General features: G+C 32.2%; 2 protein-coding genes across 2 annotated transcripts in view; one reads left to right on the plus strand and one right to left on the minus strand.

The window, feature by feature from the left end:
- LOC124354166 (15-hydroxyprostaglandin dehydrogenase [NAD(+)]-like) overlaps positions 1-10,425 on the plus strand; it is a 29,045-nt gene extending 18,620 nt beyond the window's left edge. The window contains exon 8 of the mRNA XM_046804426.1: positions 10,233-10,425. Coding sequence (XP_046660382.1) covers positions 10,233-10,374 — 142 coding nt within the window. The 3' untranslated portion in view covers positions 10,375-10,425. The remainder of the gene's footprint in view (positions 1-10,232) is intronic.
- Positions 10,426-12,167: 1,742 nt separating this feature from the next.
- Positions 12,168-27,225, minus strand: part of LOC124354169 (dual specificity protein phosphatase 22-B-like) — a 185,208-nt gene continuing 170,150 nt past the window's right edge. The window contains exons 4-6 of the mRNA XM_046804429.1: positions 26,949-27,120; positions 23,956-24,134; positions 12,168-22,663 (exon numbers count right to left, since the gene is read on the minus strand). Of these exons, the coding sequence (XP_046660385.1) occupies positions 22,279-22,663; positions 23,956-24,134; positions 26,949-27,120 (736 nt within the window). The 3' untranslated portion in view covers positions 12,168-22,278. The remainder of the gene's footprint in view (positions 22,664-23,955; positions 24,135-26,948; positions 27,121-27,225) is intronic.

Here is a 27,225-nt window from a genome sequence, read left to right on the forward strand (position 1 = left end):
AGTCAGGCCGTATAAAAATGGTAAAGTTAGTTACAAAGATACAAATACAATTGTTTTTTATGTTTTTATATCTGACAAATTTATTAAAATTCGTCCCAGAGCTGTAAATGCAATACTTTCAGAGATATCTTACGTAAAACACAAGAATTGGTGCAAAGAAATAACACATTTTTGTGTTTAACATAAGATTACTTCCATAAATGTTAAATAAAGGTCATTTTTTTCTTAAACAGATTTGTAGAACATTTAATTCTGAAAAGATTCATGTGAATTACTTAGGAAAAAAATTAATAATAGGTATTGAAATTTAGCTTTATTTAAAAATAAAACAGACACACAAAAATGCATATTCTTATCTGCATAAAATATTAACTAATGTTTAGGTTGTGAGTAACAGCTGATCATTTATTCTAGACTGAACATTAACATAAAATGTATTTACCTTTATAAAACTGTAATAATCACCTATAATAGTTGCTCAAAGTGTCCTCCGTTGTTAGCAATGCACGTTTTCGCACGACGAATCCACTCTTTTCTAGCGCGTTTCATAACGTTTGGAGCATTCTTGATAGTTTCTGCCGCCTCTGTAATGCGATTACGTAACTCCTCTATGGTGTTAATCCGTTTTGAATAAACAATTGACTTCATCCAACCCCATAAGAAAAAGTCTGCTGGCGTGAGGTCAGGAGAACGTGGTGGCCATTTTACTGGTCCATTTCGACCAATCCATTGTCTAACGTATGTATCATTTAAATAGTTTTTCACATCATTAGAAAAATGTGGAGGTGCTCCGTCGTGCATAAACCATGCATTTATTCTGTTTTGAACAGGAATATCTTCCAAGAGGGTAGGCAGGTTTGTTCTTAAAAAATTTAAGTACGCTACTCCATTAAGTCGATTAGGGAGGAAAAATGGACCAATCAAATTATCACCCAGAACACCAAGCCATACATTGACTGAAAATGTATGTTGAAAATGCCTCGTCGCAGTTTCATGTGGGTTGTCGTACGCCCAAGTATGGGTATTACGAAAATTTACAATTCCATTTCTAGTAAAACAGGATTCATCAGTAACGAGAATACGCCGAAGAAAATACTGATGTCGTAAACAATTTCTTCTTAACCAGCGGCAGAACATCTTCCGTTTATTAAGATCTTGCGGTAATAAGTCTTGAACACGTGTTATATGGAATGGGTACAACTGTGCTTCATGAAGTGTCCGCCATACGCTTGACTGGCAAATATTTAACTGACGTGATAATCGTCTGGTGCTTGTGGTTGGTGATAATTCTACAGCATTTATTATTGCTTGTTCATTATTATAGTTCCTTGCGCTACGTTGACGACCAGTATCTATTCGCTTCGGTTTAAAGCTACCAGTTTCTCTAAGTCGTCTCTCCACAGCTTCAAATGTTTTGCGATCAGGTGTTCTTCGATGTGGAAAAGTATCACGATATTCCTGAACTGCAGCTAAACCATTCTTGTTAACTTTGCCGTAAATCAGTATCATGTCCGTATACTCTTCAAACGAATACATACCATTTACATTATCTGCCATTATTTACTAAGATAATTACATACACTTTTATAAAAATATTTAATAAAATATTTTAAAAATAAATATTTAATAAAATATTTTATACACTTGTATAAAATATTTCCAAATAATCACAGGATCTCACAAAATACAATCTTCACACGCCACAATACAAAAACCTCCATAAAGGTTATTCAAATATTACTTCAAGAACTTAATTGTTAATCAGCTGATATTGCCAACCTTTGCAAAGAAAATATGACGATAAAAAGTGTTGAATAAATGATCAGCTGTTACTCACAACCTAAACATTAGTTAATATTTTATGCAGATAAGAATATGCATTTTTGTGCGTCTGTTTTATTTTTAAATAAAGCTAAATTTCAATACCTATTATTAATTTTTTTCCTAAGTAATTCACATGAATCTTTTCAGAATTAAATGTTCTACAAATCTGTTTAAGAAAAAAATGACCTTTATTTAACATTTATGGAAGTAATCTTACGTTAAACACAAAAATGTGTTATTTCTTTGCACCAATTCTTGTGTTTTACGTAAGATATCTCTGAAAGTATTGAATTTACAGCTCTGGGACGAATTTTAATAAATTTGTCAGATATAAAAACATAAAAAACAATCGTATTTGTATCTTTGTAACTACCTTTACCATTTTTATACGGCCTGACTTCACCAAGGGTTCTGAAATCCGGGCGAAATCTTTCGCTAGGCGTAACTCGCTAACGAAGCGTTTCCGGGCATATGGTTATATGAACTTTTTTACTTGTTTTTAGCTATAGAATAAGCTCTCGAGAGATTGCCGTTTAGTTTTGAATCACCCTGTATATTCCTTCCAGAAAAATATATGGCACTGAATTTTTCCACTAGAGTACATTTGGGTCATAGACTCTCATGAGTTTGCATATTAAGCCAAGGATAGTGGAACCATGCACTTTATATACACTATTAAATTTAGCATGATAATATTTATGATATATATAGGTAGAGCTTAAATATGTGCTCCCGAAAGCATGTATATAAAAGCTGCTTAGAATTAATCATGCCATTAACCGCATAATGTAATTTTGTACAGTGAAACCCCTTCTTAACAACCACTGAGGACCTGAACTTCAATCTTGAAAGTATTTTACTTCTTTGTGATGGATATTGTGGTATTTCATGAACTGGACATGATACAAGACGATGAAGACTAGTATAAAAACACTGAGCTAATCACCTCAATATACATATCATCATCTAAGTACAGTTCCTGATATTTTGCTGATAATCTGTGAACTGCATCTTGCTCAGTAACAATACAAAGAGGTTGTACATTATGATTATAATTTGAATGTTTTGTAAAATTTGTGTACTAACATAAGGGTCGATGAAGAATTGAAAAACCTGGGATTAAAAACATTGGTATTAAATATAAGTTATGTAAACTTACTCTTTGAAAATATGAAAACAGTGTTAGTAGAGGATATGACTTTTATAGTTAACAATAGATATCAAATGATAAAAAGTGGGGATAAAAAAATGGCTTCCAATCAGGAATCTCCAAAATTATTCTCAGCCAATTCTGAGTAGTAGTTACTTTTAATAGATTGTTTTCTGTAAGTACAATTATAGCCACTTCACTAGTAAATCACATGTGTAATAAATTTCACATCAGTTGGAATAACTGATCTACAGTCAGTAGGTTTATTACCATACAAACCGAATGCCTTCCACCTTCCCTCCTGACTCTCAATCACATGGGATATGTAATAGATAAAACATCACTACTAGAGTATTCTTTGTTTGTCTGCAAAATTATAATTAAAAACAGATGAGGTGTCATCATTGTTTACTTGAGATTAATACAGGTGGTTGGTTACAATCCAGAGATATTCTGTCAATACATTAAATACTGAAACAATGAAAATGGTTTATAACGATGATCAAAAACTATTTGATTGAAAGGAAGAAATATACTATTTGTCTTATTAGTACAGAGTGTCCCATGAAGAGGTTTAAACGTTTGATTTTATATCACTTGCCCATTTATGCACTGAACATTTTCAAACTGTACACAATTAATAAAGTAGGTTTTAAAAATATTCTGTAAAAATTAACGCTCCCTAACAATTGTAGAAACAAAATGGTGACATATTGAAAATGTTACTATTTTGCTTCCTATAAAATTCATTTTTTGAATTACCTGATTTGATTACTGCGTTGCAGTTTTAAAATGCATTTTTTAATGTTTAATGATGCTCATTCTTGAAAACAGTTGTTTGATTGAAAAATATTGCTTATGCTATAAAAACATAACCTAACCTCTTTCATTACAGTTTTACTCATATTGAAGTTCAAAAAATGGCTTTTAATGTTGAACAAAAAGTGAAGTGTGGGCTATTGCTTTCAGCAACATTACATAAGCAATTAGGCAATTTCAGGTTGCCTACCCAGGAGTTGAACCACCTAGCAATCCAACAATAACTAAGAGGAAAAATCTTTTGTTGTCTAAGAAACTGAAAGTGTCGTAAAAAAGTACTCTAGAGGATCAAATGAGGAAAGAGAAGTACTAATATGCGCATAAATGTTCCGCTCTCCAGGTAAATCTAAATCTCTAAGGAAGGTTGAACTTGAAACTGGTGTTCCAAAGTCTTCAGTACAGAGAATAATTAAGAAAACCAAAATTAAAGTTTACAAAAGTCACCTTCTTGAAGATGATCCGGACAGGAGAGATGGATTTTGTTCTCGTATCATTGAGTTTCATGAGCTAGATCCTAATTGGCATACTCAAATTGTTTTTTCAGACGAGTCCACTTTCTACCGCAACGGTACTGTAAATAGGCATAATTGTAATTATTACAACACTGGTAATCCATACATTCTTGAACAGACTCTACTCAAATCAAAAGGAATTACTATTTAAGTAGCTGTCAGTTGTAATGGGGTACTATCTTACAACTTTAACTTTTCAGACAGTACAATGACTGGGAATAGGTAGGAACAGGTATTAAATTTACCTCATTTTAAGGTTCCAGAAATGGATCAAGCAATCTTTCAAGATGATGCTCCTCCTCATTTCACAAATCCCATCAAGCGATTACTAAATTACAACCTTCATGGCCATTGTGGATTGGTTGTGGAAGTGATTTTTTAGATTGACCATCCTGATCCCTAGATTTAACTTTGTGTGATTTCTTTCTATGGGGTTACTTAAAGGAACAAGTTTATACTTGTAGCTTCAATAATGATGAGGAATTAAAACAATCAATTGAAGAAGAATCTCCCTGGATACCGCAGAATTTCTTTGTAAGAGCTTATGATTCATTTGTTAAGCGCTGTTATCAGTGTGTTGCTGTGGATGGATTACAGTTCGAACAATTGTTGACTGTAATTGTAGGTTTTTTTAATAGGCTATGTTCTAATTTTTTGATTGAAATGCTTTATTTCTCTAAAATATGGCAATAAATAATTTTAAAAAACCCAAAATACTCTTTATTAATTATAGTTTTTTTAAAATGCCACCATTTTGTTTATTGCTAGAGAGCTGAAATCTTCACAGAATATTAAAAAAATACTATTTCATGAATTATATAGGGTTTTGAAAATGTTCGGTGCATAAATGGGCAAATATTACAAAACCAAACGTTTAAACCTCTTCTTGGGAGATCCAGTAAATAAATAAATATATATATATATATATATATATGTATATACTGGGGTCTGCGGTGAAGTGGTACTATAAGTACTTGCTCTGCCAGGACTCGAATCCGGACCTCAAATATATTACACACACACACACACACACACACACACACACACACACAACACACACACACACGCACGCACGCACGCACGCACGCACGCACGCACGCACGCACGCACGCACGCACGCACGCACACACACACACACACACATTGCTAAAGTATTTGAGACATTAATTAAAAATAAGATATTAGACTATTTTTGTAACAGATCATTGTTTTCTAGTAACCAATATGGTTTCCTTCCTGGTAGGGGTACAGATCTAGCCATAGAAAAGCATGTAACCGCAATTGTTAAACCATCAGATAATTATAGTTACACTATGGCCGTTTATCTGGATTTCCAAAAGGCATTTGATGTATTGGACATAGAAATTTTAAAAAATTCAGGCACTATGGTTTTGGTGGTCTCGCTCTCTCCTGGCTGGAATCCTTCTGCAAAGGTAGGAGGCAAGTGGTAAAAATAAACAAAGTTTTGAGTAGTCCTCTAGAATTATACCACGGCACAGCTCAGGGAGGGGTGTTGGGCCCCATTATGTTTTTAGTGTACATAAATGATCTTTTGGACTTGGAATTGTACTCATCGGTATTTGCATATGCTGATGACACTGCATTAGTGTGCTCTGCATATAACAGAGAGGCATTAAAATTCAAAATTGCAAAAGATCTGGACAAAATTTCTAATTGGTTATCAAACAATAAAATTTTAATTAACAGTAGTAAATCTAAATGCTTAATATTTTTTGATCATCACTCTTCAAATGAATTTTTAAGAAATGAATATAATTTATTTTGTCACAAGCACCAATGTATATATAGTTGTTATTGTAGTAATATAGAAGTAGTAGATTGTGTGAAGTATTTAGGTTTGTACATAGATAAATGTCTTAAATGGGATCACCATATAAATTTCCTGTCAAAAAAGCTTAGAAAAGTAAACTATGTTCTTTATCACCTGAGGGATTTTGCATACAGTTATCAATTAAAAAATGTCTATCTTTCCTGGTTTGAGAGCCTACTGAGGTTTGGTATTGTGCACTATGGGGGGACCTTCACAACTTATTTAAATACCATAGTTATGAACCAAAGGAATGCTCTCAGAATAATTTACAATGTAAAGCACATGGATAGAATGAGCCACTTATTTGTAGAAAATAATATTTTTAGATTTAGACAGCTTTATCAGTACTCAGTAATCATGCATATTCAGAAATATCTTGGCCAATTTGAATTTAGACAAATTAATCGCTATACTAGATCTAGTCAAAACCTGTTGTTAAAAATACCTTTGTTAACAAAAGAACGCAGCAGGCATCAGTTTTGCTATCTGGGACCTCAGATATATAATAGGTTCTTGACGCATAGTGGCCAAAATATTATATTTGAAAAGAAGCCAAAAGTAAAGATGAAAGTAATTGAGTTTGTAAGCAAACTGCCAGATATGCATGCCTAGTTACTGTGTCATTGTTGTTTGGTTTTATTTCATGCCTATAGCAAACTGTTAACTCTTTTCTTGTTTTATTTATTTATTGGCATGTTGATATATATTTATTTATTTAGCATATTTATTTATTTAGCCTGTTAATATTTACTTATTTATTGATTTAACCTGTTAATATTTACTTATTTATTTATTTAGCCTGTTAATGTTTACTTATTTATTTATTTAACCTGTTTATATGTATATATTTATTGCATTGTTGTTTGATATTTATATTTATAATATTTCTGTTACGTTTATTCATTTTGTTGTTGGCGTTATGTTTGATATTTAAAATTTTTAAAAATTTAAAGGACATATGTTGTATGGTCCTGCACTGCAGAAATATTAACAAATAATGCATGTTTAGTTATGTATTTACTAATATTGCATGTTTATAGACCTTTAAATTAATTTAAATTGGATAAATATATTTAAGATGAGTAATTACATGGTATAATTTGATATGTACAGCAAGTGGTGTGAAAATGGACTGAAATAGACTGCATTCATCAACTCCACTCCCGCACGCGCTGACTGAAGCGCACTGGGAGTAAAATTGTATTTTTTGTAATATTGTAAAATTTTGTTGAATAAAGGAATTTTGAACTTTAACTTGAACTTGAACACACACCCACACACACACCCACACCCACACACACACACACACACACACACACACACACACACACACACACACACACACACACACACACACACACACACACACACACACACACACACACACACACACACACACACACACACACACACACACACACACACACACACACACACACACACACACACACACACACACACACACACACACACACACACACACACACACACACACACACACACACACACACACACACACACACACACACACACACACACACACACACACACACACACACACACACACACACACACACACACACACACACACACACTCACACACACACACACACACACACACACACACACACACACACACACACACACACACACACACACACACACACACACACACACACACACACACACACACACACACACACACACACACACACACACACACACACACACACACACACACACACACACACACACACACACACACACACACACACACACACACACACACACACACACACACACACACACACACACGCACACACACACACACACACACACACACACACACACACACACACACACACACACACACACATATGTGCATATTAGCATATTAGCTCGATTGTCAATGCGTCAGATAAATATAAATATACAGTGGCTGTTTACCTTGACTTTCAAAAGGCTTTCGATGTACTAGACATAGACATTTTATTAGATAAATTCAGATACTATGGTTTTGGTGGTTTGGCTCTCACATGGTTGAAATCTTTTTGTAAGGGGAGGAAGCAGGTTGTTAAGATTAATAATGTTATGAGTGATCCCTTAGAATTGTACTTTGGCACAGCTCAGGGTGGAGTTTTAGGGCCGATTATTTTTTTAGTTTATATAAATGACCTGTTAGACTTGGAGATGTATTCATCCATGTATGCCTATGCTGACGACACTGCACTTGTGTGCTCTGCCTATAATAGGCAATCACTGCAGATAAAAATTAGAAGTGATCTGCATAAGGTTTCACAATGGTTGTCATCTAATCGACTTTTGATAAATTCTTTTAAATCTAAATGTATAGTTTTTTTTTATTATCACCTCACCAATGAGCAACATAGGCATGAGTTTAATTTATTTTGTCATAAGCATCAGTGTATTTATAGTTGTACTTGTAGTAATATTGAGGTAGTAGATTATGTTAAATATTTAGGGCTGTACATAGATAAACGCCTTAGATGGGACCATCACATAGACTTTCTGTCCAAAAAGTTGAGAAAGGTTAATTATGTACTCTACCACTTAAAAAATTTTGTAAGAAGCGACCAGTTAAAAAATGTTTACCTTTCATGGTTTGAGAGTCTCATTAGGTTCGGATTGATTCACTATGGTGGAACTTATATTACCTATCTAAATAGTGTAATTATGAATCAAAGACATGCCTTAAGATTAATATACAATGTAAGACGCATAGACAGGATGAGCTACCTTTTTTCCGAAAATAATATTTTAACCTTTAAACAGCTACACCAATACTCTGTAATACTGTTTGTTCAAAAGTTTATTGGTCAATTTGAATTTAGGGAAAATAACAGAGTGACAAGATCTAGTCAGAATTTATTACTAAAACTTCCGTTTGTAACCAAGGAATCGAGTCGGCATCAATTTTGTTACATAGGTCCTAAAATATACAACAATTTCTTGCTGCATTGTGAGCAGAGCATTATTTTTGAAAAGAAACCTAAGGTAAAATTAAAAGCTCTGGAATATGTCAAGAACTTGCCTCTTGATTGATAAAATAATTGTTTTTGTTATATAGTATATAGTTGTGAATGTTATCTTATTGTAATGTGTATATATATATTTATTTATTATATAGCTATTTAATGCACTCGTATTGTCGCTATGTCTGGCCTGGTTGACGCTCTGTATCTGTATTATAGTTTGTTTTTGTTGATTTATTGTTATGTCATTGATCTGTAAATGTATACATTTATTTATTTATATGGATTGTTAATATATTTATTTATTTAAATTGTTAATATGTTTTTGATTATATTAATTGTTATTATATTTATTTATATGGATTGTTAATATATTTATTTATTTGAATTGTTAATATGTTTTTGATTATATTAATTGTTATTATATTTATTTATCTAGGTTGTTAATATATTTATTTATTTGAATTGTTAATATGTTTTTGATTATATTGATTGTTATTATATTTATTTATCCAAGTTATTAATATATTTATTTATGTAGATTGTTAATATGTTTTTGACTAAATTAATTGTTATTATATTTATTTATCTAAGTTGTTAATGTATTTTTTGCTGATATGAATTATTATTGGATTTATTTATCAAAGTTATTAATATATTAATTAGTATGCATTGTTAATCTAATGATCTGTAAAATTATGAATTTGGATAATTATGCATGAAATGTAATATGTGTTTTTTCGCTCTAAATGTAACGGTATGTAGTGTGATGATTAGTCAAATTAAATAAGGATCTAGGCACCAACTGCTCCCCCGCACGCGCAGTTCTGCGCCTTGGGGGATAAAAGTGTATGTATGACATTGTACTGTATTTTTTCCTGAATAAAGTGATTTTGAACTTGAACTTGAACTTGAACTTGAACTTGAACTTGAACACACACACACACACACACACACACACACACACACACACACACACACACACACACACACATGTAATATATTATAATTGACATTTAGAACTGTAGCATGAACTTCATTCATATTCTGTAAGATAAAAAATGTTCTTTAAATGAAGCTCAACTATATGAATGTTATTACAGTGCCACTGTGGCCGGTCGAGCCGTTACATACCTGGTCAAGTACGCTACACCTGGCAGCCTCTGGACCATAGATAGAGGTGAACTATCTATCACTAAGATCCCAAAGAGACGTGACTTAAATACTAAAGTCACACAATTGTAATTGTGCCGCCAAAAGCTTATTTAATAAATCAATTGTAAATAACCTACTGCAGAAAATCTTTTTCTATGTTTTTTAAATTAACAGATTATGTTCGAGATATTTTTATTATTTTATTATTTATGTTTTATATTGAATTTTAGTTAGCGAAAGAGTATCGTTTAATAGAATAGTTCAAAATATTTGCGTAGTATAAATATTTGCACTACACATCTGTGTTAGATGAGGTTAGTTTAGTTTACTGCTCATGTTTTAAATAATCGAACCTTGTAGATAATAGTTAAGGTACGGTATTCTAAAAGAATACCATACATTTGTTTAAGAATGCAGTGTAACAGAGCAGTTTTTTCCAAACTAGTTTTTTAAAAGTAACAGATTATTTAGTTGTTTAAAATCTTGTAAAACATGCACATTTAAATGCCATCCTGTAGAAGTGTGAGATGTGTTATTTTAAACATTTCATTAATAAGTATTTAAGCTCTTTTTAGTTTTATTGTGAAGTTTTTACGTTTTGAATATGCAAACAATAAAGTAACAAATACTTTGTTATTGAGATATTTTCTGAATAACCAATAAAATATTTAAATGAAAATAAAGTGGGCTTGGATTATATCTGTAAAATGAAATACTCTTATAACTCTACAATTCAAAATAAGAGTATAAAAGTGTTTCAGACTTAACATTGTCCTTATGGGGTTAAGAGGGCTCTCAAGTAATTGGATGTAGAGTAAGCCATTCCTTGAGTAAATATGATCATTGTTTTTTATATGCAACATCTGTTTTTGAATTCTAATTTAGAGACCTTCTTGTGACCTGAGTTTTGATTTAACACGTTCACAACAACGGCTTATTTCCAGACTTTTATTTGCCATTGAACTTTTCATTAATAACTAAAAAAAATTTAAATGTCTAAGTATAATGATAAAAGTATGTTGGCTTCCAAATTTTGCACAACAAAATTATTTAAATAATTTTTCAATGTTTCTCAGTGTACCCGAAGTGGTTCCTAAATAATTAATTTACCTTAAAAATTAAGCGATCGTGAGCGTTACAGAGTACAAAATAGAGGTATTTATTTATTTAAGCATGGGATCAAATTTAACAAACCACCAATGCATTGAAACAAAATAAACGCAATAAGGAAATGCATAGCTTTAATGCATGGCTTTAATAATACTGAAGAGCAAAATACAAAATAACCACCTAGGAGCAGATTATGCCACCAACTTGGAAGTTTGGAACTGTAACATAAATTTTACAATTTAAAAATTTGTTTCTGATCAAGTAGAGTCCTAAGCTTGCTTTCCATTCTAATTTTTCTATTAGCAAAGTTCGTTTTTAAAACAAAAATCTTTTTCCAGATTTACATTATGGTAATAACACAGAAATTACTTAATTTGAGAAAACTTGATACTGAATCTATTCAAAAATCCAATCTTTCGTTTTGGTCCTAAACTTTGCAAACTGTTGTAAATAAATTTTAAACGATTTAAGGCCTTTATTGATCAGGAAGGCTTTTTATCATCTCCAAAAGGCTCTTGTGATCCCCAATAGTGCTTAAAAGTAGGGATGATTTTAAAACCATTTCCTTAAGATCCTGATAAGGGTGTATTCTGTTTTATATTTAGATTGTATACTCTACTGCATACAGTTCTGTTCAATTGTTCTCGTACTTAATGATTATTTATTCTGATGATGATCACATATATAAAGGCATGCATATCGTAGAATAGGTTTAAAAACTATTTAATAATAGTCAAGTGGTAAAAACTTAAGAAAGGAGGTAAAATACAGAGTTTTCGTAAAGTAAACTTTATTTCATAAACTATAAAACTCTCAGTAGCTTTTTAACAAACATTGTAAATTCTCCAACAATAATGTGGTAAAACCTTAAGCAAAAACTAGTGATGAGGAACTACTGTAGTAGTGACCTTTGGCGAATAACTTTGAAATCAAATCCAGGTTTGAGAGCTAACATTGAGGTTAAACACTCAACATGTTAATTGTTGATAATTGAACACAGAACATGAAATATCATTTGTTTTTTTTTACCACACACAATGTATTACAACAAGTTTTTTTACATTTACCACCAATACATATAGTTTTTGGTAACTAAATATTATTTAAACAGCTGGCTTGTTCTTAATACAATTTGTAAACAAATAATCGAAATGGAAAGGTAACACACAATACATAGTTACTATTCAAGTAACTATGTATATAGAAATATACTTCTGAACCAAATAAATTTTACCTATATGAACCAAAACACAGTAAATTTTAATGAGAATGAATGGAGTTCACAAATTGAATGCTGTACAGTTAAAAAGTGCTGTTCTCTCACACTGATAAAACATTGATATACTATTGGATATATAATCAAAGATATTATGGTATTCTTGTTTCTGTTTTAACTTAATTTGATCTTTATGAAATATTGACAAGTTGATTGCCCTATAACTGCTTTAATCTCAAACCTGTTGGGAAAATAATTATAACACCCTACCTATACTATTTACAGATTCCAAAAAATATATATTCTAATATGTAAACCACATTCAATTCACAATACTGTTCAAGGTTAATAAAGTTAAGTGAATAAACTGTGGTTTACAATGAGTAGGTTCAAAATCTATTCTTCTACAACACCCAGTTCCTGCCCAGGTGTGCTTATCACTCTACTTTGCACAATATCGAGTAACAACAACCTTGTAAAAATATAAAACCACTGATACAAGGAGTTAAGCTAGAGGCTAGCCTAGTAGATGCACCTTTACATACAGTGCAACTATCTATAGATTCTGTGCTAACTAAGACAGTCAAATCCTGCAAGTGAAGCGGCTGTCATTATTTGCAAAAGGTAAAGCTAGAAAAATTTTAATATAAATAACAAATGCTTTTTCTCAAATCATCAAAAACATAGTCCAAAATTTTTGAGGTAGAGTATGTTAAGAGTGTTTGGTTAAATCAAAAAGGTGATTTTAAGTTGTATGCATTACTCAAGACTGTGTATTGTGATAAATTAGATGTAATTTGAATAAAGAATTCATAAATAACAAAATTATATGTTTTTTATTTTAAGAATTTAATTTGTATTTAAGTTATTCTAATTCAGCAACAAAGATGGTTTTAATAATGTAAGTAAATCTTTAGAAAAGTATTTGCATAAATTATAAGCCATTGCAAAGCATACACAACATTTTTTATATGAACAGACGTTTCAAATTTGTGTTAAACATTTGTCATAGATTCACTTATTATTTTTAAAATTATTATTGCTACAAGATAGGAGTATGCCACACCATGTATCGCATCAGGCTTTGCTGAGTTTGCATGCAAAATTTCAAATCTATAACTTATTTCATTCTCGAGATGTCTTGCTTGTGGACACACAAAATAGAATCGTACAGAACAGAAATTGACAAAAAAATTACACTCAGTGAAATTCCATGTTTGGACATGGACCATCGTAGAATACATTCTTGTCTATGTGGGAATGAATTTTCATACAAAATAGAACTCTACGGATAAAATATTTTTATCCACCACTTGATATATTCACATTTTTGTCCATAAATTTTAGTTTCATAGTTGTAATCAAATAATGAGAGTTCCAGTGAACTATGGAGGGTACTACAACACAAGAATAAACTGACAACAAAAGTTGTGTCTGACTTTTAACATTAACTTTCTATTGTATTATTTTTTGTTTTACTCCGTTAATAAAAATGTCACATATTCAAGTCTTATATGATTGTGCTCAGTTTTGTTACAAATATATTTATTCTCCTATTATCTCATTGCCATCATAGTTACCCATAAGACTAATATAAAAAGATTCGCTAACGCTCAGCTAATAGCCATGGACTGACATGCACTATCATCAAACTCAGTGTTCCTCAAATTTAAATGAAGTTTATGCAAAATTGTTATAGGTCATTTTGTTTTTGAAATATTGTGCCAACAGAAAAATAGACAAAAATGAAATTTTTTCAGCCTCTTGCGTAGTAGGCTTTAATAAATTCAGCCAATTAATTATTAGAAAATGAAAGGATGCTATTTTTGTAAAAATAATTCTTGTTGCGAATGTAACAATTTAAACTTTAATATATCTAAGTAAGATTGTGAGCTGTTCATTTTAAAAGATCACCGGTCTTTGGTGTGAACTTAGTGTGTGGAATGCCTGCATATGTAGCTAGCTCTCTTGCAAGACAAAATTGATATCTCTTGCATGGTCTCACATGACCAACACATGTACAGTAGTTAAGCAGAGGGAGTCTATGCTCTTCAGAGCTTAATCAAGTTTAGGATTTGTTCAAAGTTACAGTTGATGGCATCTTGAACTTACAAATATTTGTACATGTGGTGCGTATTTCAAATGTTGGTGCATTTGGATTATGCTTCTTGGAATTTTCATTATGCTTAATGAAAACCTTTACAAAATTCTAGTAACAATTTTATCTATTGTTTTACTTTTTATGTGTGTTTAAATTAAATATTTTATGTGTTTGTAGAATAGTGAAAATAACAGCATTTATAGAAAAAGATTTGTATATTGGGAGTCCATGAATTTACAAAATTGATAAACATCACAAAAGAAAATAAATTACCAAACACTCTTAAGTACTTACTAGTTAAACCCTTTTAGCATTAGAGAAAAGGATGAGACTAACAAGAGTTTTATAGAGTAGGCTCACACTTGCACTCAAAAGGTGAAATAATACAGTAATTTGAAATGTGCCTAACAGTCAAAGGCAAAATTACAAAATCAGTCACTAGCTTCAGCAATAGTAAGAAGCTGAACTGAACAAAGAGGTGGGTTGCCTACATCAGCAAATTGTGCAAGTATCACTCACACTCAACACATGCTTGCAGCACCTTTGTTACTATTTACCACTTACAAGTGACTGTCGCCACTCATATTATTAATTGTAGAAAATGACTATGCACTAGTAAGAGCAAGTATTTTGATTCAGCACACCATTGTTGTAAATGTGCAATTCCATAACTAAAACTAGAAATTAATTCATTTGTGCAAATATCATTCTGCACATAAAAAATTGAAATCTTCAAAATAGACATGGAATTTCCCCAAAAAGAGTTTTGGAGTAAGAAAACACATTCTAACAACATATAGAAATCATATTTTAAGGCTTTCACGATTCTTAGCTCACTAGTTTAACAAATGGAATTAGTTTATAAAAGCACAAGTTATTTTATAGTTCTGGCACATGTGTTTATTAAAACAGTTTCAACTGCAGTACACACCCTCTAACCATCCCTCATTGGACCATATGAAACTATAATACTAAAAAGGTTAGTGGAAAATATATAAAACCTTTCAATTAATAACTTTACCATATTTATAACGGAATATTCGTTTGAGAATTGGAATGAAAGTTGGTGTCAAAACACTCAAAACTAACAGTAAAGTTTCAACAATAGAAACATTTTTGTTTGTTGTTTTCATACCGATGAATGCTAGAACTGTTTAATTAAAACTATTGGATGTGCTGTTGATTGGACTGCTCAATAAGTAATTAGCAGTTTGATGCAACTATTGTGTTTACTATGACATTTTTTGGGAGAAACTGGAAGAATCTCTGTCTCCTTCAATAGTAAACATTCATATGTATAGTTGCTTTAGCTCATTTACAACTTGAATATAAATGAATATAACACAATCATCAGAGAGTTCACTACAATCAACAATGACATTCTATGCTGGAACATGGTCAGGTAAGAGAAAGTGTACTGCACTATATGCAATAGTTGTTTATAAACATTTCTTGATAAACTGCATTTGCTTAGTTACTTATAAAACTGGATATACAATTTCATTTACCTCAACAAAGTATTTGACTTACAAACTTTAATAGACTGAATCAAAATACATGGAATGCCAACAAATTAAATGTTAGTCAATAGTCGCTGTAAAGAGAAGCTAGTGGAACAATCTACAATGTACAATACACTAACGTTATCTCTAAAACCGGTTCATCCTCTGTATTTGTGCATTAAAATCACCAACATCTGACTAAAAGCCCCTTGTTGTGGGCTAGTAGTACATTTACAAACATCTCAATTAAATATTACATCTATCCAGGTAAAATATTGTCCCATCAATGTTATCCCAAATTAAACTTTGGTAACTTTTCCTTAACCTTGCCTTAAAGTCAATTATATTCTCTTTAAATTTAAAAAACAGTTGTATCAATCAGTGTTTTTCACATATAATCTGTTTAAAAAATAACAACGGTTCTTTTCAGGCAGAACGGTCCAACAATTAACAACCTTATAAATTACATCAACAACACCTCAACATGTATCACAACTGATATAGCCAGCCGACAAACCAGAATCAAGGCACAACAAATCTGTTTCTCACTTTCCATGTTTTATTGCTTCTCTCATAAGTAATCATTAGCTCCTGTATTCTATTAAATAGCAATCGAGTTCAGTGTTAAACCGTCTCTTGACAAAAATTATGCAATTAGTGCAGGCTATCTCTTTGTTAAGAGTACAATGTGTTGTCTAGTTCACCCATTTAATTAAAGTTGTATAAACCACAAAAATAATAATGTAATGCTTGACTGAAGTAAACTAAAATTAAATCACGAATGAGTCAACCGCTGCTAGTTCTAAATTTATTTGAAATTATTTAATATAGTACGTGCTTATTGCTTTTTTTCCAAAAAGTGTGCTATATCAACAGATTTGGCAAGAAAAATATTAAAAATATATACATTCAACTTAACGTCACAGATATTGTGTTTTTGAATACAAATAATTATAAAATGTCCTGCACTTAAATATAGTTTAGCTTTACCAAATGATTCAGATTTTTTATTTGGCAGGTGTACTCTTAAATATTGTTTATGAGATAAAATCATCATTTGAATCAAATCGTAAATTTTATAATACAAAGATGTTGAAAAATTACAATAGGGATAAAAAGTCTCATGTTTAATGCTTTTATAAATATTTACATATACACACTAGTGCCTGAAATCTATAGTTCTGACTCCAGTTTGATTACTCACAACACTCAAATGAACCAATAATGAACATAAAAGATAAAAATGCTGTAACTAAAATAAATTATATATTAAAACTACATCTAACATTAGGCGAATAAATTAATATTATACGTAACTACACATTTATGGAAACTTACCTTATAACATCTTTTGATAAAAAAAACAAAAAAAGATTATTTAAATTATAGTTGGAAAACTAACAGACCTTATACAATACTCCTAATAGATATTTATACTGAATTTTCAATAAGTTTTAGAAAGACTCTGTGATAAGGAACCAGCAAGACGCACCTAAATAGAGTACAGATAAAGTTAAACATAGTTATTGTAACTCTTTATGTTATGAAAGGTTATAGATTCTTTGTTTAAGTTTTTTCTTTGAAAATAGAAGGTAACAGAATTTTTTGGACATTTTCTATTGTCCAGTGATACAAGAAATCAATAACACTACATCTCGATTCTGATCTCTTCCTCAGGTGGATAACTAATCTAACATAATAACTAAAATCTAGTTTAAAATGAAGAAATCTTAGTTCAGTTTTAATATTAATGTTTTGATTTTAATAATTGCATAATAATAATATTAATTATTGCACAAACAATCATACAACTGCATAGGATGAATCAATACTACTACAAGATTTTTGGATATAGTTTTTGATATCAAAACTGGGGTTTTACATTGATTATCAGTTATAATTTTGAAGTATTTTTTCAGTAGCCCATCATGAACTCTTCAATGGTGTAAAATGCCTATCATACCTGAAGGTGTTTCAATCGAGATTTGAATTCTTTGGGATTATTTAGATGTATAATACTCTCAAGGTAGTTATTGATTGGTCTCACACCAATATGAGACAGCAAGTGTTGAAACACTGTCGTTCTGTGTTTTAATTTTTGAAGATGTCACCGTTCTCATCTCGTATTGGTGGATATTAGCATTTGAATTAACAGTACAGGGTAACCTGAGAATATGGAGACAGAGTGCAGTAACACTTCATGCTCCCTGAAATCATCTTTGAATGACTCTCTGGAGTTTAAGTTTAAACTAATTGTGTCAGCTTTTTATGTTCTAAACACTCTTTCAAGTTTGTATTTAGAAAAATTGTCCCAAAATGTGAACACATAAGATAAATGTGGATATATCAGGCCATTTAAAAAGTTCACAGAACAACATTTTGCGAAGTTACACAGGACTTAAATGCTAGAAGCAACCTCTGAGGAGACGCTTTCTGTTTTTGAATTTTGTTTTAAAATTAATTCTTGAAAAATGCTCAATGCATCTGTACTATCAACTCTATTAATTATTTCACTTCAAGATTGTTTTGTTTTTGATCTAATACAGAATGAGTCGTGTTGTCATCATATTGAATGATATTTCCAATCTGTATTGAAGAATTCAACCTGTTGAGGTAAATGAGGTAAATAACTGTCCCCAATATTGATCCCTGAGGGACATCATAGGACATTTTCACTGTGCCTTTGCAATCTGCATAAATCTTATCATTTCTGACGAGAAGTGAGCCAATCATGTGACAAACCCTGAATACCACTTTTCCTTAATTGGTGCAAAAGTGTAGCATGATGCATGTAGTCAAAAGCTTTAAAAAGGATAAGAATACTCTTAGTAAATGTTCTCTCTTTTCCAGGCCATTGACACATTGTGAATGATGGATGATAAGTTAGTGTGCATGAAGTTGACATGTTTGTTGTGATTCCTGTCTTATACGTGTCACAACACTCTGTATGATTTGTTATTTTTAAACTAGATCTTAGTTGTATTCTCATCTCAGGAAGAGATCAGAATGCAGATCTAAAAATGTAACTAGTGTGTCAGATTTTTTGTATTACTGAACAACGGCAAATATAAAAAAATCCTGTTTCAAAGGTTTGACTTATGAGTAACTCAGTGCTCAGTTCAATTAATTATTCCTGTTTCACTATCTATTGTTTTAATCTGACTTAATCATTTTGTTTTAATCATTGTCTTAACAATTGTTTTAATCATTTTTGGAATGTTTCAGAATAATGAAACAACTCAGAATAATTGTGATTTTAATCTCCTTAATCAAAGATGGAAATGAGAGGAAAAAAAGAATGGTTTAGAGGTAACAGTTTAAATAATCAACAATAATAAAAAAGTAAAGAAATTCCAAGATAATGTTAAAATATTTTAGTACAATATAATTACATAACCGGCTATTGCAAGATTAAGATGACTATGAAATTGAATTAAAAATAATGTTGCTCGGTAAGTAACACAATTGGGCACACTTATCTTAGACTTAAATTGAAAATAAGGATTTAGGAATTTATTTTAAGTAATATCACCATTCTTATTCAAATTATATGTTATCAATTCAGTTAAAGTCTTGCCTTAGAGCACTAAAACAATGATTTTTAAATATTAAGCAATGCATTCAAAAATGTGAAATTTACATGTTACTCTTAGCATTGTATTTAAAGAATGAATTATCCTCTGCATCCTTTAATAAAATTCAAAAAAGAAATTTAAATAGTTTTAAAGATATTTTTATGTATGATGAAATTTTAAATGCAAATTTCAAATTCATTGATAAAAATTTGCCAGTGAAACAAGTCTCCTAATATATGTTTTCTGGTATATTTTGTTATTCAGTCACTAATACACACTTCAGAAAAGGTACATCCTAGTTGAAGAAGTCCTATATGTTTAGAACGCCATTAATTTGACTTCTTATAAATTTATCATGTTGAATATTTATACAGTTTAAAAACATCTATATTGCGTGGTATTGAAGGATGGTGGGATTGGACAAAGAAGACAAGAAAGGAGAAGCAAGTTGTGCTACTAAAATATAAAAAATTAGTTCATGGAATTCATAACTATGTTATTAATTTGAGCATGGACTTATATTATGGAATACGGTGATAAAAGGTTGCAAGGTTGCCTACATTGTTTCTGAGGAGCAATGCTCAATTGATTAGAAGGGACTAAATAAGGAATTAATTGAAAAAGGTTTTGGTAATATGAAGAGGAGGAAATGGGAACATAGATTGCCAAAGAAAATATAAAAAGAAGAATGGATAAGCAAGTATATGGGGATTGAAGAAGTATAGAAAAGGTGGGAGAAAGAGGTGAGTATGGATGCTGGAAAAGATAAAGGTGGCTGAATAAAGGAATTTAAGGAATTATTCAAAGAAGACCCAGCAATGCTATATTGTTAAAGTTGATAATGACTGATTGATGATCATGGCGTAGTGCTTCTTCAATATACAGTAATGGGAGTCAGGCATTTAAACAATTATGATATTTTAAATTAGACCACTTAGTCTCTTCTTCAGATAGATAAATAACCCAACATACAGTAAGAAGACATAGTAAAACGTATACTAAGAAGACTATGTTAACTAACAAAAAGTCATAACAAAGCGTTTTGACAAAGAGTTAAGAACCTCGACAGACAATATGTGCGTTAAGTCCACTAAAAACATTACGCGAACTTGTACTGACAAACCAATAAATAAGACAGTCTACTTTGGATCAACTATATACTTTTTATTTTAAAACTTACTAAACCTTTTGTTATGATTCTAAAACATATTAACAAGTATTAAACTGTATTTTTATGTGGTCTCAAATAGTAAATTGCTGGTAGTTTAAAATATTAATTTTCTCATGATTATTATTATTAGAATTTATTTATGACATTTTACTACATAATATTAAAATATATCTTAATAGATTCATTTAGACGTTATTTACAAGTAAGCATTAAAGTTTGAAGCATGGTTTAAACGACTTTAATTCATTATTCCTTGGGATCATACATTCCCTTGTGTTTATTCTCCCTCCAATATAGAATCATATTGATTGACCTATATTATTAATATTACTAAGAAATGACATTACTAACAAATTATTTATAAATAAAGGAAAATTCAAAATAAAACCTGTTTGTTTATAAAAAAAGGGATGTAGAATCTTTTTGGACGACCATAGACTATTGTCTTTATTGAAAATACAAACTGGTGGACGGAAAAGACTTAATTACTAAGTTAGAAATTGAGGATACTGAAATTCTTCTCTATTACTATTATAAAATATTTATCTATTTAAATGAGATTCGTAATATCAATGAAATTGAAATCACAAATTCACAAAATTTATTACAATCATCTAAGTTTTTTCGGCTCAAAGAATATCGCAACATTGCTTCCACAATTAAATTCTTGAAATGCGTCGAAACACAGTTAAACGTTTCTCAAGGGTTTAATTAAAATCAATTTCAAGAATTCAATAGTGCAAGCAATGTTTTTCTACACAATGTGAACCGGAAATCTTAGATGACGTCACTGGCCGCATTAGCCTAAAAACTAAGATTTATTTTATTTCTTAATTTAGGATTTTATAAAAAGAATACACAAGAAAGATTCAAACTAAGAATTCTGTGACAAGCATAGAAATGCATTTGATAATTTATACTGTCTATACCAGCTTCCAAATGGTTTACGTCATCTTAAAACGTTAACTAACAGTGATAATCTCGGACTAATCACAATCAGTTGTATCTCCTTAACCGGTTCATAGTCAAATAAACAATATCATTACGTAATATTTGAGCATTATTTCTGTTTTGGTCAGATTCATACAAAAGAAAAAGTAACGAACAAGGCTGTTCCAAGACGAAACAAATAATTTCAAGATATGTATAACGCATGAATTTCATCTGAACGACTCATACACAAAAAAGTACAGTTCATTTCAGTTCTACAAAATTATGAAGTTGTACTTGTAAGACATAAATTGACTAAATCTACTGCTACAGATTGTCAAAATCAAAGTGCAAATGATTTGAGTCGGTAATGTTGAAGATCGACACGCTCACGACTCGAGTTCGTGCAGTGGCGGCTGGCGGCGAGCGAAGTGGTGTGGGGACATCTGGGGAGTGGAGGGCGCCGACACGTGACTCGGCCCTCCTCCACCCACCGTGTGCATGTCCTGACGTGATCCGGCGCGCGAGGGCGGTAGAGAGGCCCCAGGAATCGCGCTGAGATCGTAGCGAGATCCGGCACGTGACTGGGGTGCCGATGTGCCGGCGTAGCTAGAGAGACCGCCTGGTCCGCTGCGGGGACGTCGCCCGCCAGATGGCCCACTACTCGCCATCATGTTGAGACTGGTCGAGGAGCGGGAGTTGCTGGTCGGGGTGGCCGGCAGCAGGCGGGGAGATTGAGGCGGTGTTGTTGTTGATGACTTCCTCCGTAAAATCCTATAAGACGGCACGATTTTAGTACCACTAAAGAACTGGCTTAATAACCTAGAGTTATTTCTGCTACGAAAAAAAAAACATTTAGGTAATCCATTGAATATAAGTACAATATACAGGTTGTAACAAAAAGGTTGGACTGGTAAAATATTTACTTTGTCATTATTGAGAGTTTAAGCCTCTCATTTTATATTTTAAATTTCGTCGTTTACGTCATCAGGAAGTTTAAAGCAAAAGTATGGGTTTCAACCCAAAAAGTAAAAACATATACAATTGGTTAATACTCATGAAAATGATTTTGTTTTTCTTTTCTTTTGTTGTTCTTGGAGTTATAACCCTATTTCACCCCTATGCGTTATCGATTTCCATGAAACATATTTAATTTGTCCGTTGAGAGTTTAAGCCACGTGTATTCTCAATGTCGTCGTTTTAGGGCATCGGGAAGTTGAAAAACAAAATATAGTTCTTCTAGAGATTTAAAACCCCGTTTAAACTCGCTATACTCGTAGATGAAAATCTGTATGAAAATGCTTTATTTTTTCTATTTAACTACTGTGGCGTACTTGCGCCTAATTTCAACTTTCTGTAATATCTGGAAGTTAGAGAATGAGCGATGAGTGAGTGAGTAAGGACTTTCCTGTTTTTGTACATAGAGACAACCTTATTCTGTGCTATTATGCACTATCTCTACTTCCATTTAAAATTAATTTGTTTGTTATCTAGAAGATCCTTCTTAGAGATGCAGTAATATTATATTAAATTCATATTATATATATATATATATATATATCTTTAATGTGGTATATAATATTTAATATTCCTAGTGGTTATTTAATAGCTAGTTATGCTATGCATTGCGTAGAGTAATAATCATATCTTAATTGTTCTCTTTGAAAAAAGCAATCTAATTTTCACTATATAACACTTCACACAGAAAATATAAACAGACACAGACATAGAAATATACTTAATTTATTTACACATAACATTCGTAAATTAAATTATCGTATGTAAAAGAATAGGAGCATTGTCAAATACAGTAACAAAACTGTAAATTATATCTTAAAGCTATCATAAAAATACAAGCTTTAAAGCTATTCCTTTCCATTATACAAATACAAGGAAACATTATATTTTCTTTCCGAGCTTGATTACAATAAAGATTAATCATATGTATGTTATGTTTTACGGGAATATAAGTGAAAAATATTTATATATGATATTAGTTGACAATATAGTTTACTGCAAAAATCTCTATTATAGTTTATGTTCTAAACTATATCCATAATACTGACCGTTTACTTGGAGATCTACAGAGACCTGTAGGACAGACCTCTCCTAGGGCACACTTTCCCTCACACAGATCCTTACTAAGGAGCAGACCCTGGTAGGAGTTGAGCATCAGACGGCACTCCTCCTCATCTGTTTGCACCAGGGCCAGACTGGGGAACCTCTCCTTCAGTCTTCTCCTCTCCTGCATCACAAAATATCATGTTATAATTCGTATCTGTGTGTTTTAGCTCAAGAAGTTACCCTGATACCCTTCAGTGGCATTCTTCCTCATCTGTCTGTGCCAGTGCCAGACTGTGAAACATCTCCAATCTTCTCCTTTCCTGTAAAAACATAGCACTGTTATCAGTTCGCTCTCGTGAGTAAAAGTTCAAGAAGAGATTCTGATACTCTTCAGTAGCATTCTTCCTCATCTGTCTGTGCCAGTGCCAGACTGTGAAACATCTCCAATCTTCTCCTTTCCTGTAAAAACATAGCACTGTTATCAGTTCGCTCTCGTGAGTAAAAGTTCAAGAAGAGATTCTGATACTCTTCAGTAGCATTCTTCCTCATCTGTCTGTGCCAGTGCCAGACTGTGAAACATCTTCAATCTTCTCCTTTCCTGTAAAAACATAGCACTGTTATCAGTTCGCTCTCGTGAGTAAAAGTTCAAGAAGAGATTCTGATACTCTTCAGTAGCATTCTTCCTCATCTGTCTGTGCCAGTGCCAGACTGTGAAACATCTCCAATCTTCTCCTTTCCTGTAAAAACATAGCACTGTTATCAGTTCGCTCTCGTGAGTAAAAGTTCAAGAAGAGATTCTGATACTCTTCAGTAGCATTCTTCCTCATCTGTCTGTGCCAGTGCCAGGCTGCGAAACATCTTCAATCTTTTCCTTTCCTGTAAAAACATAGTACTGTTATTAGTTCGCACTCGTGTGTCAAAGTTCAAGAAGTGATTATGATACTCTTCAGCAGCATCCTTCCTCATCTGTCTGTGCCAGTGACAGGCTGCGAAACATCTTCAATCTTTTCCTTTCCTGTAAAAACATAGTACTGTTATTAGTTCGCACTCGTGTGTCAAAGTTCAAGAAGTGATTATGATACTCTTCAGCAGCACCCTTCCTCATCTGTCTGTGCCAGTGACAGGCTGCGAAACATCTTCAATCTTTTCCTTTCCTGTAAAAACATAGTACTGTTATTAGTTCGCACTCGTGTGTCAAAGGTCAAGAAGTGATCCTGATACCCTTCAATTATCATTCTTCCTCATCTGTCTGTACCAGGGCCAGACGGGGAATCTCTCCCTCAGTATTCTCCTCTCTTGTAACACATAATACTATCTATCAACTCCTACCTGTATGGCTAAGCTCAAGAAGTGATCCTGATATTCTTCGGTTGAAATTTCCCTATATTTGTCTCCAAGAAACAAGCTGGGTAACCTTTTTTAGTCCTCTAGATTTAAAAGTAGCCAATATGCTGTGAATGGTTAAATTCTTTACCCTTGTGTTCCAAAAGTTAATTGATGGATGATAATTGTAAACAGATGAAATAGGATTTTTGGATAGATTGTCCTCAGGATATTTGAAAAGAAAGTGTTCCAGATTGGCCACTCCCCCAACATTTTGTGAAAATAATAAATTCTTGGATATAAGGATATATTGTTATTACTCGTATTAACGATAATACCCATTACATAAAAGATTTGTTGTAGTTTACATTTCGATTAAAAAAATGATTGGGAAGTGAAAGATTTGAATAACATACTCCCCTCAATTTGTATTTTATATTGCCATATTCCACCAGGATGCCACCGAGGAAATGCCCTTAACCTCGAAACTTAGCGAAGCCTGTTAAGCGACACGTGGTGCGTACCTTGTGTATAGTATGTTTGATAAAATAAAGGAATCAGTATAGCTAGTGCTAAACAAAATTAGTCCGATGAGAATGTTGCGATTCAGTCCCTCTTATACACTATTGCCAGTTTTACGTGTATGAAAGATTTACTTATCCATGTCAACATCTGTTGTAATAATCAAACATCGTTATTATAAACAAATATAAATACGTGTTTTTTCGTTCGTCTGTTTAAGAAAACGTGTAAATCAAACTGACAGTAGTGACCATAGCACGTCACAACGGGAACAGCTGATTGTCATCAGCGATGTGGCAACACCGCTTGTTCTTCTATTCATGGCCATCTACTCTCAATTTTGGCGATCCGTGTAGGTACGCGTTTGACGATGAAAATGGTGGATCACTAAAATAATGGGACATAAATAATATTCCCTTTTTGGTCTTCAATTGAAAAGAGAACTAAACAATAACTTCAGCCTGATGGCAAAGTAATTTACCGTACCTTATTTATGCTTTTATAACTGTGATAGGTCAGTGAAATTGTGAAATCGTATTGATCCCACGATTGCACGTGATCCCATTTTTGAACACGACAAAAACTGTAATATTGTTTTATAGATTTAGACAATCTCAGTCAATGAAAAATATCAAAGATGGCGGTCGTTTGCTTTTGTGCAAAACTAGATTTATTTCACGATGTGTCAGCAGCGCCTTATGTCATCGGGATATTTTTGTGCGGGTTGTTCTATTAACAGGGCTAATATAAGTATACTTGCATTTCGTAAACTTTATTGGTTTGTGGCCATCAACGTGATTACCTCCGACTGTATAGGGTTCCGATTGTAAAACAAAATTCCTTAACTTAGGCTATCGAACATCAGATATATTAATGAAGTAAAGTTGGCTATTGAAGACGTCAAATGTTTATACCAAATTTTATTTGTGAACTTTTCTATATTCATGTTGACATACTTGAGTCAATAAACGAATTTAAAGTACGATCTAATATTCTATGACGATATATATTGTTAGTTGATTGCATCCTGATGTGATATGGTTCATCCTATTGTTCGAAAAGCTGTTTTGACTTAATTACATCCAAAAGTATTAAAATGCCTTGTAATTATGCTAGGGGATACACAAAAATACGGGAAACACAAACCTACCTCGGATAACCTGTACAGCTCGAACTCTTGCAGTTGTTTCTGGAAGCCAAAATTAGGGTTTGCAACAGCGCGACTGACTCGGACGACTTTGAGTGCTTCTTTCCAATTGAGTTGCGTGACACTCATGATGTATGCTACAGCCACGGTCACACTCCTTGACATGCCCGCAAGACTGAAACAACAAAGTTACAGTTTATTTTTATAGAATATGCTGCTAAAAATTAGAATGTTCCGGATCCCGTATACAACTCTACATAAAAAAAAAAACTTTTATCAG

The sequence above is a fragment of the Homalodisca vitripennis genome, chromosome 2 (genome assembly GCF_021130785.1).
Source record: "Homalodisca vitripennis isolate AUS2020 chromosome 2, UT_GWSS_2.1, whole genome shotgun sequence".
NCBI classification, from domain to species: domain Eukaryota; kingdom Metazoa; phylum Arthropoda; class Insecta; order Hemiptera; family Cicadellidae; genus Homalodisca; species Homalodisca vitripennis.